The sequence below is a fragment of the Artibeus jamaicensis genome, unplaced genomic scaffold (assembly GCF_021234435.1).
Source record: "Artibeus jamaicensis isolate MK-2021 breed Jamaican fruit bat unplaced genomic scaffold, CSHL_Jam_final contig_233, whole genome shotgun sequence".
NCBI classification, from domain to species: Eukaryota; Metazoa; Chordata; class Mammalia; order Chiroptera; family Phyllostomidae; genus Artibeus; species Artibeus jamaicensis.
In genome coordinates this window covers 4,883,384-4,903,930 of record NW_026521486.1, presented here as the reverse complement: position 1 = coordinate 4,903,930, position 20,547 = coordinate 4,883,384, and the positions used below count along the sequence as shown (strand labels likewise).

Here is a 20,547-nt window from a genome sequence, read left to right as displayed (position 1 = left end):
GGCAAAATCAATCCCTACCTTACAGGACTTGGGGAAGGGTAAAGGATCAGCATGTGCAAAGGGCTTGGTTCATGGTAGATAAGAAGTGGTGGCTGTTACCGCTACTGCAGCTTTAACACGGGGTGTGGAACACTGTCGCCGAGGACGTCGGGCCTTGGGGTTCCCCAGAAGACAACTTGTGCCAGCCTGGAGAACTTTCTCCCCAAAGCACTACCACCTCTCGTTCTTCTTGCTGGGGTCTTCTAGATGTATGTCCGGGAGGTATCCAGACATGTAATATGAAAAATCAGAGACATTTATTGAAGAAGATACATGATACAAGAAGCATTGTACATAGGACAGTGATGCCTCAGTCCCCTTCAAAGTGGGCACCTTGGGACCTCACACAGTTCTAACTGACATCAGCTGCCCTGTCAAATTTTCCTGAATCTCATCAACGGTCTGAAATCTCTTACCTTTCAAAAGTGATCTTAGTTTTGGGAAAAGCCAGAGATCACGGGGCCCCAAATCTGTACTGTAGTGGGGCTGAGTCACCAGTGTGATTTGATGTTTCACCAAAAACTCTGCATTGGACGTGATGCATGAGCAGGTGTGTTGTTGTGATGAAGCTGCCAATCACCAGTTGCCCAGAGCTGCGGTCTTCTGAACCATCCGAATGGTATCTGCAGAGGAGTGTTCAAACTTAACACAAGGTTAGATGTAGATTCATTACCCTAGTCACTCAGTCATTTTGAATGCGAGTACCACAGACTACACGAGCTCACTCAGCGGCATCTCCTGCCCCCACTGACCGGTACAGTGGAGTGGTCATGTTCACGCGAGCACATTCCAGTCCATTCTCCTTGGCTGCCAGGTTACTTCGATGTCACGCAAATGGTTCTCATTATATTAACAATGGATGGATTTTTTTCCAGACAGACCTTGTGTGTGTGTGTAATGTGTTCTGTTTTCAATTCCTCATCCGAGGATATGCTATTGATTTTAGAGAGAGAGAAACATTGATGTGAGAGAGCAGCATTGATCAGCTGCCTCCCACATGTGCCCCGACTGGGAATTGAACCCTCAACCTAGATATGTGCTCTGATTGGGGATTGAACCTGTAATCTTTTGGTGTACAGGATGACTCTTCAATCAACTGAACCACCTACCCGGGGTCTTGTAAAGGATCATTTACTGTCTCAGGCAGTTTAACTAGTTGGTACCAAACTGAAAATACAGCGGGGCAGACATGCAGTTGAATTCCCCTCTGAGTGCTGAGTCCTCATAAGGATCTGTGTTATTCCACTGGCCCTGGGATGGTGGAATCACCACACATTCACCACCTTGTTGATTTGCTGCAAGATGCGGTCATCCAACTGGGCTCAGCATCCTCACCCATAAAATGGGAATGTAACAGCAAGGGTGCCTGATCTGACAATTTGTCCTAGAGTGTTTCACCGAAAAGTGCACAGTGGCATGGGAACTACCACTTATTCGTCCCCTACAAGAGCTAGGCACTGTGCTACATGCTTTACAGGTACAATTTCACTGTAATCCCTAAAATAAACTTTATGTTGATTAGACATCCTTACCTTTATTTTACGAATGAGGAAACTGGTGCTGTGAGATTGCTGTGGCCACACTATAGCAAGTGGCAGAGCTGGGACTCCAACAAACCTCGGTCTTACTAATCCTGCCTGGGTGGCGTCTCCACCCTACCACTGAGCCTCCCCGAATCACCAGGTTTGGCCTGTGGCCACCTTTAGCCCATGATCTTGGGTCTGTTGCAGGTGATTCAGGGGTCCACCTCCCATTAAACATTAGAACCCCCAGGGTTGTGCTTGTCAGAAATACTGAGGCAGAATCTCGGGGGGGGGGGGGAGAGGGAGGGATCAGAGGTCTTTATTTTAAACAAGCCCCACCCCATGATGAATCTGAGGGCCATTGGACTCTGGTTTGTATTTGAGGATATGAAAAAGTCATCCTCTTTGTTTACGAATCTTGGAGTAGCAAGGAGAGAGAGCCCCCTCCCACAGAAGGGAGAGTTTGAGAGTTTCTGTCAGTGAAGATATATTTTCCTCATGTAAGTACCCCACTTAAAGCACACAAGGGAAAGTGCAAGAGGCCATGCAAAACGCAGCTCAGGAGTCAGAATTGCCACCTTGGACAAGCCACTTCATCCCAAACCCCAGTTTTCCATCTGTAAAATGGGCGTGCTAAAACAATCTTCCATGGTTACCATGAGACTTAAATAAGCAAACAGCACCAGTTGCTCTTCCCTCCCAGCATTTACCACAGTGTGTTTCAAATTTGTCTCAGCCACGTATCTCCAGTTCCCAACATTGTGTCTGGCACATATGTTTGTGGAAGAGATAACATTTGTAAAGACAAAGTCAGCCAGGCTCACAGCTGATTTTCAATACATTTAAAAATACATATATATGTACATACACACCTATGCATACATACATGAGTGTGTATGTAGAATGAAGAGGGGAACATTTGAGAGAACTCTCAGGAATCAGAGGTGCCAGGGGTGGAAAGGTGGGGTGACACTGTATTTGGAATCAGAAGCTCTGGTTCACCCCCGGCCGGCTCTGCCCAGCTCAGATGCAGGGCCTGGACGCTCACAGCTGCTCTCTCTCCTTCGGTGATCTTCCCTTACATTCTGGGTCTTCTAAGCAGCCTCAAACACTTTCGGAAAAGCTCCCATGCATAAAACACCAGCCGATCGAGGTCCTGATGCCTCTCTGAGCCTCTGGTTTTCATCCGTGGAAAAGACACAACGCAGCTAGGGTTTTGGGGAGCCTTCAATGAAAGCTCCTGGAAACACGTTTTTTGGTTTTTGTTTTTTTTTTTTTCTCACATGGGGAAGGGCGGAGGCGCCGAGTCAGACCCGGCATGCGCCCAGAAATGCAGAATTGCCGGGGGGAAAAATCCTAAAAGGGAAGGACACAAAGAAAGTAAAGGTGAATTCCAGGCATGAGTTTTCCGGGGGGCAGCGGGAGCTCCCCCGCCCCCCTCGGCCCCCAGGTGCGCTCCGCGCCGCCCACCGGCGCGGAGCAGGGAGCCGCGCTAGGACCCGAGGAGGAAGCGCCGCAGGGAACCGGACGCGGCCTGCGGCGGGTGCTGCCGCGAGCGGCCAGCCGAGCGGCTGGAAATGAAAGTGCAGCGCTCCGGAGCCACATGGACGGAGCTGCCGGGGCGGCGGCGCCGGGAGCAGGATGCGGCCGCCCGTAATTAAATAGCATTTACTCTTATTATTACTAATAATAATAACGTAATCATACCTCTAGTCATAGCATACCACTTATCGGGCTCGGCGCAGGCCCGCGGGGAGCGCAGCCCGGCCGAGGTGAGTGCAGCGCGCGGCCCGCGCCCCGAGTGGCGGAGGCCGGCGCCCGACCGCGTCCCGGCCGGCGGGGGGCGCGGGGCCCGGGGCCGCGCGGGCCGGAGCGGGTGGGGGACCCCGGGCCGGGCCGGAGCCGCGCGGGGCCACCTGAGAAGTGCATTTGGCAGAACCCCCTTTCCCGTTTCCTCTTTGGGGGGCACCTCTCGGTCCCTGTTCCCTGCCCCAAAGTTTCAAAATTATCGTGCAGCTGGGGGCACCTGCCGCCTGGTGATTCGGCCGCCCTTGCAGCTGCCGAGGGCGAGGGGGAGCCTGGGAATTTTCTTCCGGGGGTGCTCTCGCCTCGGCGATCGGAGCTTTGGGGTGTGCGAATGCTTTGCGGCCCCCCGCGAAAAAGGCACACGAGTGTCTTTTGTGTGCTCCTTGGCCCCACAGCGCCGGGAGTTGGAGGGACCGCGGCGAGGGCCAGGGACCCCGGCCGCCGACAGGCCACCCCTGCTGGCTGCGGCAGCCACGCGAGCCCGGGGATTCTGGGCCTGCGGCCGGGCCTGGAGTGGGGGGGGGCGGTGGTGGCAGGAAAGGGGGCGCGGTCTGGGCTGGGGGCATTTCCGGTCGCGGGATCGGTCCCTGGGCTCCGAGACCTGAGAGGGGCCTGTCGCTGGGTGGGTAGAGCTGGGCCGAGGGGACTGCGGGGCGCAGCTCCAGCGTCTGAGGGGCGCCCTGGGAGATGGGTGCCCAGGAGCTGCCGACCCCAGCCTCGGACCCCACTCCCTTCCTCCGAGGCCTCAGAGACTCCTCTGGGCCTGCTCCATCCTTTTACCAATTTCCTGTAAAATCTGCCTGGCTTGGTGTTTATAAGGTGCCTGGTTTGGGGGTCTTTCACAGCGACAAAGCAGTTTTCCCAGGGGGGCAAAATCATGTAGGGACGATTCCCTGGCAGATCCTGACGGCTGTGGTGACAACACGGCACTAGAGGGCAGGAGCAGGGTTTGGGCCCAGGAGGGGGGGTGCAGTAGGGGGCTGGGGTGCCAGTTGGGGCCGGGGGTCCCACTGCAGCTTCGTCCGGAATTTCATTCCTCTGGGTTGCTCACTGGGACTTTGCTTACCAGGTATCAGACCTGTGAACCCCAACTTCTTACCATTTTTCTCAGTTCCTGTAATCCATCAGGCCTCATGAAAAAAGCAGAGTGCAGTTTGTTGAGTTCTCACAAGAATGTGATAATTACAGTACATTGAGCAACTGTTGGAAGCAAACTTACAGCAGAATCTTCAGTTTCACTACCAAGACTCCCCCACGTCACTCCCCACATGCAACCACATCCCCAGGTTGTCTTTCTCCATTTTTACTTCCCACGGAAATGGTACTGGCACAGAGCGCGGGTGGAGTGGGTTTGAGGTGCTATGTTTCTTAAGCTGTGTCCTGGTAGGACCAGGTCTAAGGACAGGAGCACGAGTTTGTGGTCCCTGAGTGGGGGTGGGGTCTGTGTTCCCTGGATGCTGTGAGTTCTAGGCTGTTGGCTTTTGTTTCTGATGGACATTTAGGAATGTGGGTTTTGGCACCTAAGGAGTTCGGTGGGGTGAGCTAGTCTGGAGTGTCTCAGGTACAGGAAAGCTGAGGCATCAGCAGGTTTGGATGTGAGAGCCTGAAAATAATATTCTCTTAAGTAGCACTTTTTAGTTCCTAACAAAAGGGCTTTCACATGTGCTGGCTCGTCTGTCCTGCACAGTAACCATGTCAGGTAGACATTTTTCAGTCCTCATGTTCCAGATGAGAAGCCCGAGGCTTCAAGAATAGAATGTCTTGCTGGAAGGTCACATAGCAGAGGAGGATTCCCGCCTGGTTTTCTGACTCCAAATCTTCACCCTTTCCTGGAGTCCTGGGCTACTGGAGCAGTAACTTTTCAAGTGCCTCTTGTGAGCCCTGTTAGGTGCTCCGGGGCAGGCGGGGGGGTGGGTGGGGGGTGGTGGTGGTGTGGAGTTGTCCCTTCGAGTCTTCCTGGAAGGAGAATGGAAGTCTAGCGAGTCAAGGAGAGAACAGGGAAGTGCTGGACACGGGGGTCAGTGCAGTGGGAGAGGAGAGGAGAGAGAGCTCTTGGGGTAACCTGGGAAAGTTCAAGAAGGCTCCCTGCAGGAAGTGGAGCTTGAGCATGTAAGAGAGGGGAGGCTTGGCCCAATGAGAAGAGGAGTTCATTCCCAGGCTCGCAGCAATCGTCGGGAGGTTGACAGGCATTCTGATGCCTACAGTGCTCCTTGAGGGGTGGCTGTTGTTGGTCTTCATTCCACAGTTGAAGAAATTGAGAAACATAGGATTTATGGGGTTGACCCAAGGTCACCCAGCTGGATTTGAACCCAGACCTCTCTGTGATTGTTGAGTGTGCCACATTGGAATTGGTGTCACCTCCAGCTGGTGACATCATCTAATTGGACCACCTCCATCTTAGATATGTAGACAAGAACAGAGACCAGGACAGTATGAACTGGCAAATGCAATAGGGGTGGGGGCTAAAGCTAAAAGGTCAGCAGGCTTTCCAAGGCCAGGGGCTTTACTAAAACAGCCCTCCGTCCAAGGGCCTTGTGGGGCTGGCCCAGTAAATACGCTCTCAGAGATTTCTGGAAGGGAGACTGGAGAAGACAGAACGGCTGTGGAAGGAGGATGGGGCCCTGAGCATGCAGATCTGCGTTCGGTGCCCTAGTGCCTGCCTGCCGAGTACCTGGCTGCCTGCCTTGGAGGAGCTGGTAGCTTGCACAGGGGGAAGATATGGATGATTAACCTGAGCTGCTCAAGCACAGCCACTGGGTCTGCCCCACCCCCTGTGCTCCGGGCTGCGGTGCAGGGGCTGGAGGACACGTTCAGCCATTGTGTTGTCAAAGTGAATTATGCCCCACCCAGAGGGGGGAAGGTGTGTTTTGTCTGGGGTTGGAAATTCTTCCTAGAAGAAGTGCCATTTGAATATTTGGAAGATGGCTGAGAAAGGCTATAGAAAGGGCATCGTAGGGGGACACGCTGAGATGGACAAAGGCAGGGACATGTGGGGGAGGAACAGGCAGATGATCTGTTGCAGCCACAATATAGGCGGTATGTGTGTGAGTTCAGGTTCAAGTCTGGCTCTGCCACGGAGCTCCCCTGGGTTCTCTGGGCCTGAGTTTTCCTTTCTGAAAACAAGCCCTGCGGTTTGATGATGTTTGATAGCAATCTGTGGGAGAGGCCCAGCATCTGGGGCTTGGGACAGGGGACCCAGGTGAGAGGAACCAGGGGGGTTTGTAAATTCTTTTATCTTTTAAAGATTTTATTTATTTATTTCTAGAGGGGAAGGGAAGGAGAGAAGGAGAGAAATATCAATGTATGGTTGCCTCTTGTGCATCCCCTGCTGGGAACTGGCCTGCAACCTAGGCATGTGCCCTGACTGGGAATCAAACCATGGTTGTTTGGTTAGAAGGCCCTCGCTCAATCCACTGATCTACACCAGCCAGGACTATAAATTCTTCATAATTTCAAAACACTGATCCAGCAATTACCATGTGGTCAGGCCCTGTGTGAGTGCTTTTTCCTAGATTAGCTTATTTAATCTTTGTAACAGCCCTATAGGTAGGCACTATAATTATCCCCACTTTACAGATGAAGAAACTGTGGCACAAAGAGGTAAGTGACATTGTGTAAGAGGCAGAGCTAGAGAACAATCTCGGGGAGTCTGGCTCTTGAGTGAGACTTGTGTGGGCCTAGGGGTTGCTGGGAGGCAGGAGGGGCCTGACGGGCCAGGGGTGATGGGAGGTGCAGGTAACTGCCGATGGAGCTGGACCCTCAGCCTGGGCTGGTGAAGGGTTGGCTCTGAGTCAGCTCCCAGGAGCCTCTGCAGAAGCCAGCTCTTTTTATCACATTTAATGGCCAGAGGCACGGGCTCATTTTCCTTTCTCCCTCATCGCCAGCAACAGGGCTGTCTCCCACCTTATTTATTTCCCTTGGTTGGTCTGCTTCTTTGCAAGCACCCTGATGGCTTCTGCGGGTGCGCTGGCGCCGCCCCTCCCTCCCACTGTGGAGGCCCGGAGGAAGGGGCAGCCGCAGCACTTCTGATTCAGAGTTCATCTGCAGCTGACTGTGGTCAGCAGCAGTCCTGAGCCCCGTGTCAGAGGCTGAGACACTGGCTTGATGGGAACGGTGGCGATAGCGACAGCCGCCACGACATATCTAACGCTGCTGTGCGCCAGCACTGTGCTTGGCACTTCCTGTGTCTTTTCTTACTGAGTCTTCTTAAGAACTCGTTGAGGCAGGAGCGATGGTTAGCAGCCCCACTTGGCAGAGGAGACCGAGGTTCCAAGATCACCACTGCAGTGGAGCGGAGCCAGAGGGAGCCGGGCAGCCCAGGCTCCCAAGTCCAGGTCTTATCTGTCAGGCAGGAGTGACTCCTTGTGTTCTTTTGGTCTCTGTGGCGCTCTGTTCTTATCTGGAAACCCTAATTATCTAACATGTCATGCTTTTGCCCAGGGTCTCTCATTAATCCTCTTGACAATCCTTCAAGGTCAGTGAGGTCCCTCTTTTTTTTTTCGAAAAAGAAAACTAAGGGTCATTCATTCTCCAGCTCTTCCTGCCCTGTCCACACGGTGACTCAGGAAGGGAACACATGTCAGGTGCCCCGAGACCAAGTGCCGGGGTCAGCCAGCGAGCAGCCACTGAACACTTTCTGTGAGGGCTGCAGGGGAGGTGGAGGCCGTGACCCTTCCGGGGTTTTCGGGGGCTCGTCTGCTCTGCTTCCCCACAGCACTCTGTGTCCTGCCCCGTCCCTCTGCAGGCAGAACACAGGGCAGGGAGTCCAAAGTCCCGAGATGCACACCCAGCTCCAGCACAGGCCAGCTGCGTGATCTGGGGATGCTCTCAGCCATCTCTGCCTCAGTCTCCTGGTCTGTGAAATGGCCTTGCCGATCCAGTCCCATCTGCCTTGGGTTTGCTGTGAGTCTCAAATGATGGAACTTTCAAAGTTGTAAAGACCACCCGGTGTCTTTATAGTGCATGGCTGTGGTTGCCATGAGCAATTAATAACCTCCGGAACATTCCTGAGTCGTTTCCACTGCCCTCGTTATCCAGGCCTGGATCAAGTCACCTCCTCCCAGCCAATTTCCCAGCTTCCCCTCTTGTTACCCATCTTTAATGCAGCAGCCAAAGGGATCTTCTCAAGATTTAAATGTGACCCTGTCACTGCTGAGCACCGTCCAGTGGTTCCCTGACTTGTGCAGGACACAGCACTGCCTCTCCCACAGGTCCTGGCGTGCGTGGGGCTCTGGGACCGGCCTCGGCCTGCGCCTTGCACCCTGCTTCCTCGGTTTGCCTTCACTCCCGGCCTTCTGTCTGTTCCTCGAACACCCTAAGCTCCTTGCCACCTCAGGTTCATTGCCTTTGCAGTACCCTCTCCCGGTGCACTCTTACCCACCTCCCAGGTTCCCGTGGCTTGCTCCTTCTTTTGTCTCCTGTATTTTTTTGAAGATTTTATTTATTTGTATTTTAGAAATGGGAAGGGAGGGAGAAAGACAACGACCTGCGAGAGAAACATTGACCAGCTGCCCCTCATGCCCCTAACTGGGGACCTGGCCCTCAACCCAGGTTTATGCCCTGACTGGGAATCGAACCATCAACCCTTTGGTCCACAAGCTGGCGCTTCAGCCAGGGTTTCCTTCTTTTGACTCTTAAGTGCCACCTCCTCAGCAGAGTCTTCCCAGCCCACCCTCATCACTCCGCTGCCATGTTTCCTCTCCCAGTTTCCTTGTGACTGTTACCTCTGCCTTTCCTTGTCTTGTGCGGTTAGCCCTGACCTGTCGCTTTGTCTTCTTGTTCCTGGAACACAAATCCCGCAGGGCCAGGGTCTTTGTTAATCTCGTGCCCCGGCACCTGGCAGAGACCCCTGCCCACGAAGGTGTTCTGTGGATACTTGTGGGATAAGTGGGTACCAGTAGCAGGGTGTTCCTGAACAGCCCATGCCGAAAAAGAGTGGCCCAGACAGAAACTGCAGAGAATCGGTGTGGACTGAATGAGAAGGACTTTCAGGCTAATTTTGTAGGTTGCCAGGGACCCTGTAATAGTGTCCTGCTCGGCAGGAAAGACAAACTTACCACCTCCTCCAGGGGGGGCCTGCCGTGTAACTCTGGGAATTGCCTCCTTACAAGGCGCATGTCCTTGGCCCCACGTTGCAAATGACATACAGGCTCAGAGAGGTGCCCCAAAAGCTGGTGTGGGACGGTGCTGGGGTTGGAACCCAGGTCTGGTGGCCTGCCTCCCTGCCCTCAGGGAGCGGAGCAGGCGGAGTAGCCCAGGATGACCCTTGGCCCCAGGGCGCCCAGCCCAAGGACTTCTGACCCCCTGGGGCTGGAGCAGTGGCTTTTCAATCACTCAGAGGGAAGGAGCGCTTCCCAGTGTTGGGTGGGTACTAGGTGTTTTCTCTTTTGCTTTGTTATACTTGTCCATAATTCCCAAGGGTTGTACAATGAGCTTCTGTTACTTTTCTATTTAAAAAAAAAAAAAAAAGCCCTGGCTGGTGTAGCTCAGTGGATTGAGCATGGGCCTGCGAACCAGACAATTGCAGTTCGGTTCCCAGTCAGGGCACATGCCTGGGTTGCAGACTGGTTTCCTGCAGGCCAGTTCCCAGCAGGGGACACACGAAAGGCAACCATACATTGATGTTTCTCTCCCTCTCTCCTTCCCTTTCCCTCTAAAGATAAATAAAATCTTAAAAAAAAAAAAAAAAAAGCTCTTGTTAAAGTTTTCACTTAAGCACCGCAGCTGGCGGATGGCAGTGTAGCGCAAGCCTGGGCCCCTCCCCAGGTGGTTCGAGGCCTAAAACATGATTTTGAAAGTTAAAGCTCTTTGTGCCCAGAACACCGGGCCAGGAGGGGGAGTGTGCTGTGCTGCTGACTGTTAGTGTGGTTTATGCTGGGGCAGTGGGGGAGGCTTGGGGACTTGGGGACAGTTTCCTGACCTTTGGTTTCTGCCGAGGTGACCAGTTGAAAGTAAACAAAGTGCAGGTCCTGGTGGAGGGGTGAGTGCCAGGCCTTGCTTTTTTTTTTTAAGACTGTTTTTTCAAGCCTCACTTTTCTGTGGAAAGTGGGGACAATAACACCTACTTCTGGGATTATTGTGGGGATGAAAACATGATGCCTTAGAACAGAGCTTCAAACCATCGCTGCAGCGCAGACCCCTCAGGAGGCAGCAAGCCCTCTCAGGATGCTGTTTTTTAAGTGCATTAAACATGAAATGTACGGCATTACAGAGGAAGGCAATTCTAAGGAGCTGTGGCTGTGCTTTTTTTTAATCAGCGCACTGAAAGACAGGACCTCACAGTCAGTAACACAACTGCAGTGGTCTCGAGGCGGTCACCAGTGTGACCTGCAGTTTGTCGTGTCTGTGGTAGCCGAGAGGCAGCAGCGGGAGCGGTGATTTCTAGCCCGACCCTGCTGTGGTGTAGCGTCGACATCCGTAATCGAAGGGGATGCTAAGTACCAGGTGGGGGTTACTGGAAAAACTTGCCGGTGTTTTCCCACCCACGTTCATGGGCTCCTGAATTCTCTCCTTGGTCTCCAGGTTCAAAACCCCTGCCATAGAAGGTGCTTGACACCCAGTGGGTAATGTCCAAAGGATGGGCTGAGGCCCCTCCCTACCCTCCTTGGAGCAGAGGGTCCTCAGGGGAGGAGGCAGGGCCCACAGGGGCTGTGGGAAGGGGGCGGAGGCAGACCTGGGATGCTGACTGGTGAGGTCAGGTTGGCTGGACTAAACCATTGACGGTCTCTGACTAAGCCACTGAGGGCTGGTGAGTCAGAAGTGCCAGGGATCTTTGCTGATGACGCAGCCTCAGGTAGCTGAGCAGCCTCGGTGCTCAGGTAGCACCGAGTTCCCTTCACCCAGCTTCCCCTGATGGTAACATATCGTTGTGCCTGTGGCAGGTCTGTGGTCTGCCCTGACTGCTGCTCCTTCAAGAGTTGGGAACAGGTAAGTGCCCGCGGCAGCATGTGAGATGACCCAGGAGGCATCCTGTGGGGACCGGGAGGAGCACCACAGGGTTGGGAGGTGATGACAGGGTGACCTCCAGAGTCCAGTTGCCAGGGTTCAAACCCCAGCTCTGACACTTACTAACCAGCAGGTGCTAACTCCTTGTGCCTTAGTTTTCTCATCTGTAAAATGGGGATGATAATAGCACTTTCTTCTGGGGGGTGGTGAGGATTAATTATTATCATTAAAGCTCCTAGAACAACATCTGGTAGGAGAATGTACTTCATACCTGAGGACTGAAGTCAGTCTCTACCCTCCGTGCTGGGACTCGAGGCTCCACTTCCTCAGAACAGGTTGCTGAGTCCTGCTTCTTAGGGCTCCCAGAGATGGAGCAGATGCAGCTTCTGCCTCCGGGGAGCTCCCAGTTTGGGAAGGGATGGGAACATGAGCACATTCCGGCGGATAGCCCGGAGAAGTGCAGTGATGGCGGTGCTGGGGTGGGGGTGGCGGCGGTGGGCAGGGCAGGAAGCCCCGGGCACCAGCCAGCGGGGAGGAAGCGGGCTGTGAAAGGAGGTCCAGACACCACACACAGAGGGCAGCCTGAACGGGAAGCCGATGGTCCGGCGTTACCAGGGTGCAGCAGCGCAGGCTGGGCCTCACGGTGCCCTGCATCCTCGATGAGCAGCTTGGCATTTGCCCTCTTGCTGGTGGGAGTCACGGACGGTTTTGTTTGTTTAACTTTTTATTCACGGGAAGTTGTAAAAATAGCACCGAGTTCCCTTCACCCAGCTTCCCCTGATGGTAACATATCGTTGTAGCTTAGCAAAATCAGAGCATTGGCTTCGGTGCATTACTAGACTGCAGAGTGTATGTGGCTTCCACCTTTTTAAGAAATCTGCATTCGCACGCGAGTGTGCGCGTACCCAGAAGAGTTTTGAGCAGGGAGTGACACTGACATGTGGGTTGACGGATATTCTTGGCCACCAAAGGGCAGCAGACTGGACGGGACTCACTGGAGGGCCTGGGCTGTGATTGTGGAGAAGGAGGGAGGAGATGCCCAGGGGAGAAAAGTTTCCCAGGTAAAGGTGGGAGGAGTTGGAGACGGACTGAACCGGAGAGCTGAGCCAGACTGCAGTGGGGGATTCACGGAGGAGGGGTGGGGTGAGGGAGAGGCTGCTGAGCTGAGTTTGGAGTGTCCACTGAGTTGGGGGAGCGCCCGGCCCAGCTGGGGTGGGCATCGGGGAGGGCTTTCTAGACACAAAGGCATCCGAGCTGAGTCGTGAAGGAGTTGGCTGGCTGTGTGTGTCGGGGGGCATTCCAGGTGGGGGCCTCAGGCTGGGAAAGGCTTCGAAGTCATGGGCGACCTGGGTGTTGGACATCCAGGCTGCGTTGCTCAGAAGGTAAGATGGGGATCTGAAATGTTGGGGAGGGGGTGGGCCTGGCCAGGGGAACAGATTTGTGAATCATCAGTGTGACTCACGACATCAGCACAAAATGTGAGAGCTCATCTGGGGAGAGCGGGCACGTTGAGGGAGCAGGGTGCTGTCCCATCAAAAGAGGCCAGGTGCTTTGGTCTTCAGGCCTGGGCAGTGGAGCAGGGGCGATCAGTCACAGAGGCAGGTGTGAGGGGACCTGGCAGGCGCAGCCGAAAGTGCCAGAAAAGGCAGGTGGAAAACTGTCCCCCTGTGGACTCAGCAACAAGGAGGTCTCTTGGTGAGCGTGAGCGGTGGACTGGGAGTGGGGTTGCCGCGAGTCGGGGCATGGAGGACGTGAGGATGTGGACGTGCGGACATCTCTTTCAGGAAATGTGGCCAAGAAAGGGAGGAGAGCTTGTGCAACAGCCAGAGGGGGCTTTGGGTCAGGGAGGCAGTTTTGATTGTTTTGAGCCTGAAGACAGGCTAGGCGTCCTGGGGCTGGGGCTGAGTGCTGAACGGGACAGAATGGCTGTCGCAGGGGCCTCTAAAGGGATCGTGACAGCCCCTGGGCAGGCACATGGTTACCACTCAGCAACTGCGCATATCACTCACCATTTCTCATTTACTTATTCAATACTTATTCTGCCCTGGCTGGTGTGGCACAGTGGACTGGGTGCCAGCCTGTGAACCTGAGAACCAAGGGGTTGCCGGTTCAACTCCCCATCAGGGTACATGATGTTTCTCTCCCTCTCTTTCTCTTTCCCTTCTCCTCCCTAAAAATAAAATAAAACCTTTAAAAGTAAACACATAGATAAATAAATACTTACCCTTATCTATAAAAGGTCTGAGTAGGAAGAGTTGATACTCATTCATCTCTTTCCTGTACTGCTGTCCGGGAAGATGGCTCACACAGAGCTGAGTGGAGGGACTGTGGGGGGGGGCGCATAAAGTGGGGTGGCCTGGGCTCAGACCCTACCTCAGCTGTGCGGCAGCTCAAGGCAAGGGCTCTGAGCTTCCACTCCTCCCAGGACACCTGCCTCACCTTGCTGTTGAAAGACTCATTCAGACACGTATACCAAGTGCCTGGCCCAGTGCGTGGTGCTACATTGTAGCTATAATCAGTGGCATTATTTTGCCTTTTTTGTGTCTTTTCTCCTCAGACTGAGTTTGGTAGTTAAACAAGATTTTTTTCCTTGAACTTGAGGGAGTCCTATGCAGTATTCCAGCCCAAGTCATTTGTGGGAAAGGGCAGGTGGCCTCCATGCAGCTCCTTGGCCATCGAGCGCACTGTACGAACTCTGAGTCCAGTGGGACACGGGCGTGGAGGGCAGGGGCTGCGAGCCTGGTTTGGACGTCTTTGGAGACTCTGAGGCAGGTCATTGCCCTCGGGAATTCCCTCTGCACCGTGAAATGGGATGAGCGAGGGTGAGTGCACAGCGTGTTGGGGGCAGATGGGCCCTGTGACCGACTGATAATAAACTGTTCTCTCCCCTAGAGACTGATGGAGAGGCAGAGACGCAAGGCGGACATCGAGAAGGGGCTGCAGTTCATTCAGTGAGTGTGCGCTGGGGCTGTGGGGCGGGGCGGGGCGGGGCCTCGGAACGCAGCCGGAAGCACGTGCTCTCTGCAGCTCTCCTTTTCCTGCTGGCTGGTCCTTTGCTGTTCAGGTCCCCGCGAGTATTGGGGACTGGGGAGGTAGGAGGTGCCAGGAAGTGACTGGCATGGCAGGGGCGAGGGGCTGGATCTGTGAACCCCACATGTGAGCCACGAACCCTACACACGCGTGTGCGCTCCCTGACCCTGGCAGCCCTTCGGCCTTGTGCAGTGTGCCGTCTACCCTCACTGTCCACACACGCTCGTCAGTTCTCTTGCCTGTGCAGCTCTTGTGAGAAACCAGTGGCCCCACTTACTGAGCACGTCTTCCTAGCTCCGCGCCAGGCCCTTTACATCCATCATGGTTCTGATCTCCACAACAGCCCTGGAAAGTGGGTGGTCTTGTCCACCGTTTTGCAGGTGACACAGCTGAGGTCAGTCTGGTGAACAAGGTTAACCTGGAGAATGCTGTCTTTTGTAGGAATCCATCATGAGCTGAAGTCACTGGTTTCCCTGGAGCTACAGCTCCGAGCCCACACCCGGGTTCTGCTGCTTTCCCGGGTGGTCTCCATTCTCGTGAAATGGAGAGAGCAGTGCCACGTCCCTCACGGGGTCACTGCGCCTGCAGGAGTCATTAGCTTTGTGGCCTGGTCTCCTTTCCCAAGGGGGTCGCAAGAGGTTTAGCAAGAGGACTACCTCCAGGAACCATGTGTTGCTCTCCCCAGGGGCCGCTCTGCGGGATAACACAGTGGGCCTTGCTCTTTGTGAAATTACTGGGTTTTCACATACAGATCGCATGTGCTTAGCAAACATTTAGTTGGCAACTCTGGGCACAGAGCATTGGAGGAGACACAAAGCGATCTGGACAGGTGGGTTGGCGCTGCCTTGTGGAGGCCTTAAACACCAGGATGCGGTGATTTTTAGGACAGGATGTGACCTGTTGAAGAGGAAGCCCGTGCTGGAAGGGGAAAGGCTGGAGGTGGAGACCAGTTAGGAGGAGGGTGACCGCGGCAGTGGCCTGGGCTGGGACAGTGTGGGGAAGGAGGGACAAGCCCTGGCCTCTGAGGGTGGGGAGGTAAGAGGATCGGGTTGGGAGCCCTGCTGTCACCATCAGGGACACCTCTCACCCCCTGGAGTCCTCCGGCATCTCTCACTGCTTCTCCCTCGCTCGCTTAGGCAGCTCCTTCTCGCCCAGCCATTGGTGACAGCTCCACGCAATGGAAAGGGCCCAGCCCTCTGGCCCTGGCGCTGACCTGCTGTGTGACCTCGGGCAAATGACTGCCCCTCGGGGTGTCTGTTTTCCCCTCTGTGACATGAGTGGCCGGGAGACAAACCCCAGTTTCCCCTCCAGTTCAGCCCTTCAGCATGACAGGTGCACCTCTGCTCTCCTGGGCTGACACTTGCTACCATCCTGAGTGGCATTTTTTTGACCACGGGAGAGCAGAGGGCACCTAGGGACCCATCTACATTGTTGAGTCTGACATGAAGGGGTGACAGGCTCTAGGTGTACCTGGTATTGGTTGGTGTTAATGTGAGTTTCGTGGGAAGGGGCAGGAGAAGGGGACCTTGGGTGGATCGCTGATGGTGCCTGGGGGCCTGCCGCTGCAGGGCTGGTGTGGCAGGGCACAGCCACTCGTAGGGAGGGGACTGCTTTCTCAGGACAGCTGGCTCAGCCGAGCTGGCCTGCTCTCTCTCAGCCTCTGCACCTGGGAAAGCCAGGCTGCTAGGCCCTGGGGTGAGTGGAAGGCCGGCATGGTGATGGTTCAGGGAGAGAAAACTGCTGTCCACTCATCCCAGTCCGTGAGGTGGCATCGGAGGTCCGAGCTGGAGGAGCCCACTCCAGGCGTGATCCTGGCCTGTGGCTCTGGCTCCTGGACCTCCATGTATCTGGGACGCTCGGGCTCAGCTAGACCTTGTTTTCCTCTCCTTTTCCTGTTAGGTCGACACTACCCCTAAAGCAAGAAGAATATGAGGTGAGTGTCAGCTGCTGGGCTGGGGGGAGGCCAAGAGCAGGGGTGTCCAATGAGGCGGGTGTGGGTCCAGGAGCCAGGGCTGGGGCTGGATGGAGAAAGCCCCCTGAGTGCCCTCTGTGTCCTACACCCTGGCAGGCCTTTCTGCTCAAGCTGGTGCAGAACCTGTTTGCCGAGGGCAATGACCTGTTCCGGGAGAAGGACTACAAGCAGGCCCTGGTGCAGTACATGGAAGGGCTGAATGTGGCCGACTACGCCGCTTCCGACCAGGTGGCCCTGCCCCGGGAGCTGCTGTGCAAACTGCATGTCAACAGGGCCGCCTGTTACTTCACCATGGTGAGCCTGGCGCGCCCCCGCCCTCCCCCACCCCCTGCCCTGCCCGCCACTTCCCCAGATGCCCAGCCGAGCCAGGCCATACCCCGGGGAGCCTCTGCAAGGCCGGCTTCTCCCCAGCCTCCCGTCTGAATCTCACCATCTACTTCCTTGACTCTCAACCCTGCTGCACAGCAGATTTACCTGGAGAGCTCGTGAAGTACTAATACCGATACGTGAGAAGATTTTTAAAGATGACGCTGGTGCCTAAGCCCTACCCCAGATGGATTCAGTTCGCATCTCAGGGTGGCCTGAGCGCTGCCAGGAGTCTGTGGGCAGTCAGGGCTGAGAACCTCCCTTGTCATCACGCCGCCTCTTTCTGCAAACCTCTGGCCTGCCCCGCTGCTCCCTCCTGGGCTCCTCGCCTCCCACCACAGCCTCCTCCCTGAGCCGGTCCCCGGGCAGCCTCCATCTCTGCAGGGAGGGGAGCAGGAGGCCCGGGGGAGGGAGGGTCACCGGCGCTGACGCAGAGCCCCTGCTCCTCTCCGGCAGGGCCTGTACGAGAAGGCGCTGGAGGACAGCGAGAAGGCCCTGGGTCTGGACAGCGAGAACATCCGAGCGCTGTTCCGCAAGGCGCGGGCCCTCACCGAGCTGGGGCGCCACAAGGAGGCCTATGAGTGCAGCAGCCGTTGCTCACTCGCCCTGCCCCACGTGAGTGCGGCTCTGCGTCCACTCTGGCCAAACCACCCCATCGTTCTGAGCCTGAGTTTTCTATTCCATAGAGTTGCAACTACTGTTACTAACCGTGACCTCTGACTGTGTGCCAGGCATTGCTAAAGATACATTATATTAGCTCACTTGCAACAAACAACCCTTTGTGGTAGATACATTTATCCCCATTTTAAAGATGATAGAGGGAAAGGAACTCTCCCGGCATCTCCGAGGCTTGGTGCTTAGAGTTAGAGTTGGTGCTTCTAACCAGATTGAGTGCTGAGTACAGGGTCGCAGCGAGAATGAAAGGGGTGCCACGTGCACGGAGTGTCCAGGCTGTCCTTAGCTGGGGAGGAGCCAACGGGACATGACCTGGAGAGAGCCCCGCGTGCCTCAGCCAGTGTGCGGCTGGGCATCTGCATGCGCTCCCCATTTAGTCTCCTGCGTAGCGAGTGTTTACTGAGTGCCCACGCAGCACCCAGCGCTGTGCCTTTCGGGGACCCACAGGCTGCGCGGAGACAAGTGGAGACATCCCTGGGTCTAGGCTGGGCTCCACCACTGACCCCGGGCGTGGACCTGTCCCTGCGCATCACCTCCATGCCTTTAAAAGGTCTTTTCTACTTTATCCCTGAAATGGTGGGTGTGAAGGTGTTTGGGGTAGGTAAGTGCTTCCCAGGAAGGGCTGAGAGGACTCAGGAGTGGTCAGGATCCTGGAGGACTCCCCGAAGGAGGTGGGTCATGAGTGGGCCTGGAAGAGGCAAGAAGGATTTGGGTGAGCAGAGCAGAGAGGAAGTCACACGCATGATGGTCAAGGACATCAGTGCCCCAGCTCTGGCCTGGGTTTGGGTCCTGATATTGAGCCTGCACGTACTAGCTGTGTGACCTTGCACACACGGCTTGGCCTCTCTGGCCTTGGTTTACACCCTGTAAACGGGGTGATAACAAACCAGGCGTCGCAGGACTGTGCTGAGGATGGAACTCGACAGTCGCACGGGCCGGCGTGCACGGTAGCAGGCACAGTGAGTGTTCAGAAAACATGCGCTGTTACTCTGGGTTGTGTTTATTATTCTTCCTCCCCTGACTCAGTTCATTCACAGTGAGAACCTTTCTCACGACAGTTGTCCCCATCCGTACAGCTTTTTCCAGCACTCAGAGCAGGCCCACACCCAGCTGTTGTGGCGACCCCCTCCTGCGAGGACATCTGGCTTTTACCCCACTGTACAGCCCAGCCAGGGTGGTAACTCCCCTGAGGGAAGTACGCAGATGAGGGCTTTGGACTCTGAGTTGGAGAGTTCCCATTTCCAGTCTTTGCGGATGGATGCTAATAGAACTGTGCCTTGTGTTGGCACCATGACTAGAGATGACCCCAGAGCCTGACCTTGGGGCCCCGGGAGCTCCTCAGTGAGTGGGAGGTAGCAGCTGCGGGGGGTGCGTCAGTCCCCCTCGCCCGCCGTTGCCCAGACCAGCCTGATGCTGTTGCCTACCCAGGGGTCTCCCCCACCAGACCGGGCTGCCCATGCATCCTGTGGGGCAGATTCCTTTTCCTCCCCCCAATAAAAGAAAAACAGAAGCCAGGGGTTCTGGTCCCAGCCGCACCACAATCTAGCTGTGTGACTTGGACAGCCAGCCACCTTAGTGTCCCCTTCCCGGAGCTTGCTTCCTTGTCCGTAGTGACGTGGGCTGAGAGCAGCCCCCCTCGCCGGACTGCACGAGTGCCCACAGTCCAGCTTGGTGAGCCGGGCAGACCAACCTGCTCCACCCTGTGTCTTGTCTTCCCAGGATGAAAGTGTAACTCAGCTTGGTCAGGAGCTGGCTCAGAAGCTTGGGCTGCGAGTTCGGAAGGCGTATAAGAGGCCCCAGGTAGGCGGGCTCTGGGTGCCGGGGTTGGTGGGGTGGAGACGGGGGGATCTCAAGAGGGAGTCTAGGCGCCTTTGGGAGAAGTAGGTGAGGGTGGCCGGGGCCAGGCCGGGACAGAAGGGAGTGACAGCAGGTGATCGTCCCTCTTTTTGGCCGAAAGCCCTGGAGTGACTTTCAGAACCTTTAGGGAAAGGAAAGAACAGCCGAAGCTTCCAGCTCACCTTAAACTAAACACCAGCTGTTAAAACCCATCCCCTCCCCTGCCCTGGATGACTTCAGCACCCAAGAGATGGCCTCAGTGATAGTGGTGTCCTTCAGCCTATGTCCTCACATAACCCCCGTGTGGTGGCGCATATTTGAAATGTTGGTATCTGTTCGGTTCGTTCAAATCTATGTATGTTCTATGGCACCTACTGTGTGCCAGGAAGCTGCACGTAGAAAGGGTATCGTTCTGGAGTCTCTGCTGTGACCTCGAGCAAGTCAGTCCTCTCTGTACCTTCAGTTCTGCACCTGGGACGTGGGGTAATCATGCCCATCTCAGAGGGTCCCCGGGAGGATCACAGTGAGCAAGTGACATGGCAGTGCCTGCACACAGTGGCAGTGTGTGCTCGAATTCCTCTGGTCAGGTCAGGGTTGCAGGAAGAAAACACCCTCAGGTGACCCAGAAAGTGCAGGTGACCCCTGGCGGCCTGGGGCAGGGAGCCTTGGAGGGCACCATGGACCCCGGCCGCCTGTCGGGCCCCCTCTGCTGCCCTGGCTGATGGGACCCTGAGCATCTTTCCAGGATCTTCATCTCTTCCCACCTCTCTCCAATCTCTGGCAGGAATTGGAAACCTTTTCTCTGCTCAGTAACGGCACTGCAGCTGGTGTGGCAGATCAGGTAGGATGGGGCCAGGACCCCAAGCCTCCCTCCTCCCCACCTCAAGGAATGACCTGTTGTGGTTCATCCATCGTGAGAGCTTTGAATTCACTCTGGGGTATAAATGACCACAGGCAGAGGGCGCAGGGGCGTCAGACTGAAGGGTTGGGCTCCATCTATCCTCGTCTCCGCTGCTATGAGCCAGGCACCTGTGCTAGGAAGAGGGGCGGCTGACAGCCTGAGCCTGTCAGGTTCGTGGGGACAGGCTGTGGCTGCTGGTGGCGGGAATGGTCGCTGCAGGGGCAGCCTATGAACCCCTGAGAAGGGAAACAGTGGCAGCAGGAAGGATGGGGATAAGGAAGTAGAAAGGAGGGTGACCGGGGCCAGACCGCCCAGGCCTTTCCCTGTGGGCGGCGGCGGGCTCAGCACACGCATGACTGCCCTGCCACTCACCACATGGGAAATGCTGCGTGGACTTGGAGCCTTCTCGGAAGATGAGGGATGGCCTCTAAGAGTACGGATGGAGCCCATGTCCT

At 55.6% G+C, this 20,547-nt stretch overlaps 1 protein-coding gene and 1 long non-coding RNA gene across 6 annotated transcripts in view; one reads left to right on the top strand and one right to left on the bottom strand.

Annotated features, from left to right (window-relative positions):
* Positions 1 to 517: 517 nt before the first annotated feature.
* Positions 518 to 4,563, bottom strand: LOC119060155 (uncharacterized). 2 transcript variants are annotated; one of them, XR_008390893.1, is made up of 3 exons: positions 4,468 to 4,563; positions 2,435 to 2,918; positions 518 to 662 (listed from the first exon to the last, which is right to left on the bottom strand). It is a non-coding gene; the product is annotated as an uncharacterized LOC119060155 (long non-coding RNA). The 2 variants fall into 2 exon arrangements; XR_005084531.2 differs by lacking the exon at positions 518 to 662 and having other exon boundaries at positions 2,388 to 2,918.
* ZC3H7B (zinc finger CCCH-type containing 7B) overlaps positions 2,914 to 20,547 on the top strand; it is a 38,746-nt gene continuing 21,112 nt past the window's right edge. The window contains exons 1-8 of one of the 4 annotated variants that reach the window (XM_037160064.2): positions 2,914 to 3,334; positions 11,249 to 11,294; positions 14,205 to 14,263; positions 16,242 to 16,275; positions 16,411 to 16,608; positions 17,137 to 17,295; positions 19,075 to 19,155; positions 19,976 to 20,032. In XM_037160064.2, the coding sequence (XP_037015959.2) occupies positions 14,211 to 14,263; positions 16,242 to 16,275; positions 16,411 to 16,608; positions 17,137 to 17,295; positions 19,075 to 19,155; positions 19,976 to 20,032 (582 nt within the window). In that variant the 5' untranslated portion in view covers positions 2,914 to 3,334; positions 11,249 to 11,294; positions 14,205 to 14,210. The remainder of the gene's footprint in view (positions 3,335 to 11,248; positions 11,295 to 14,204; positions 14,264 to 16,241; positions 16,276 to 16,410; positions 16,609 to 17,136; positions 17,296 to 19,074; positions 19,156 to 19,975; positions 20,033 to 20,547) is intronic. The other 3 variants (XM_037160062.2, XM_037160063.2, XM_037160065.2) reach the window with 3 other exon arrangements.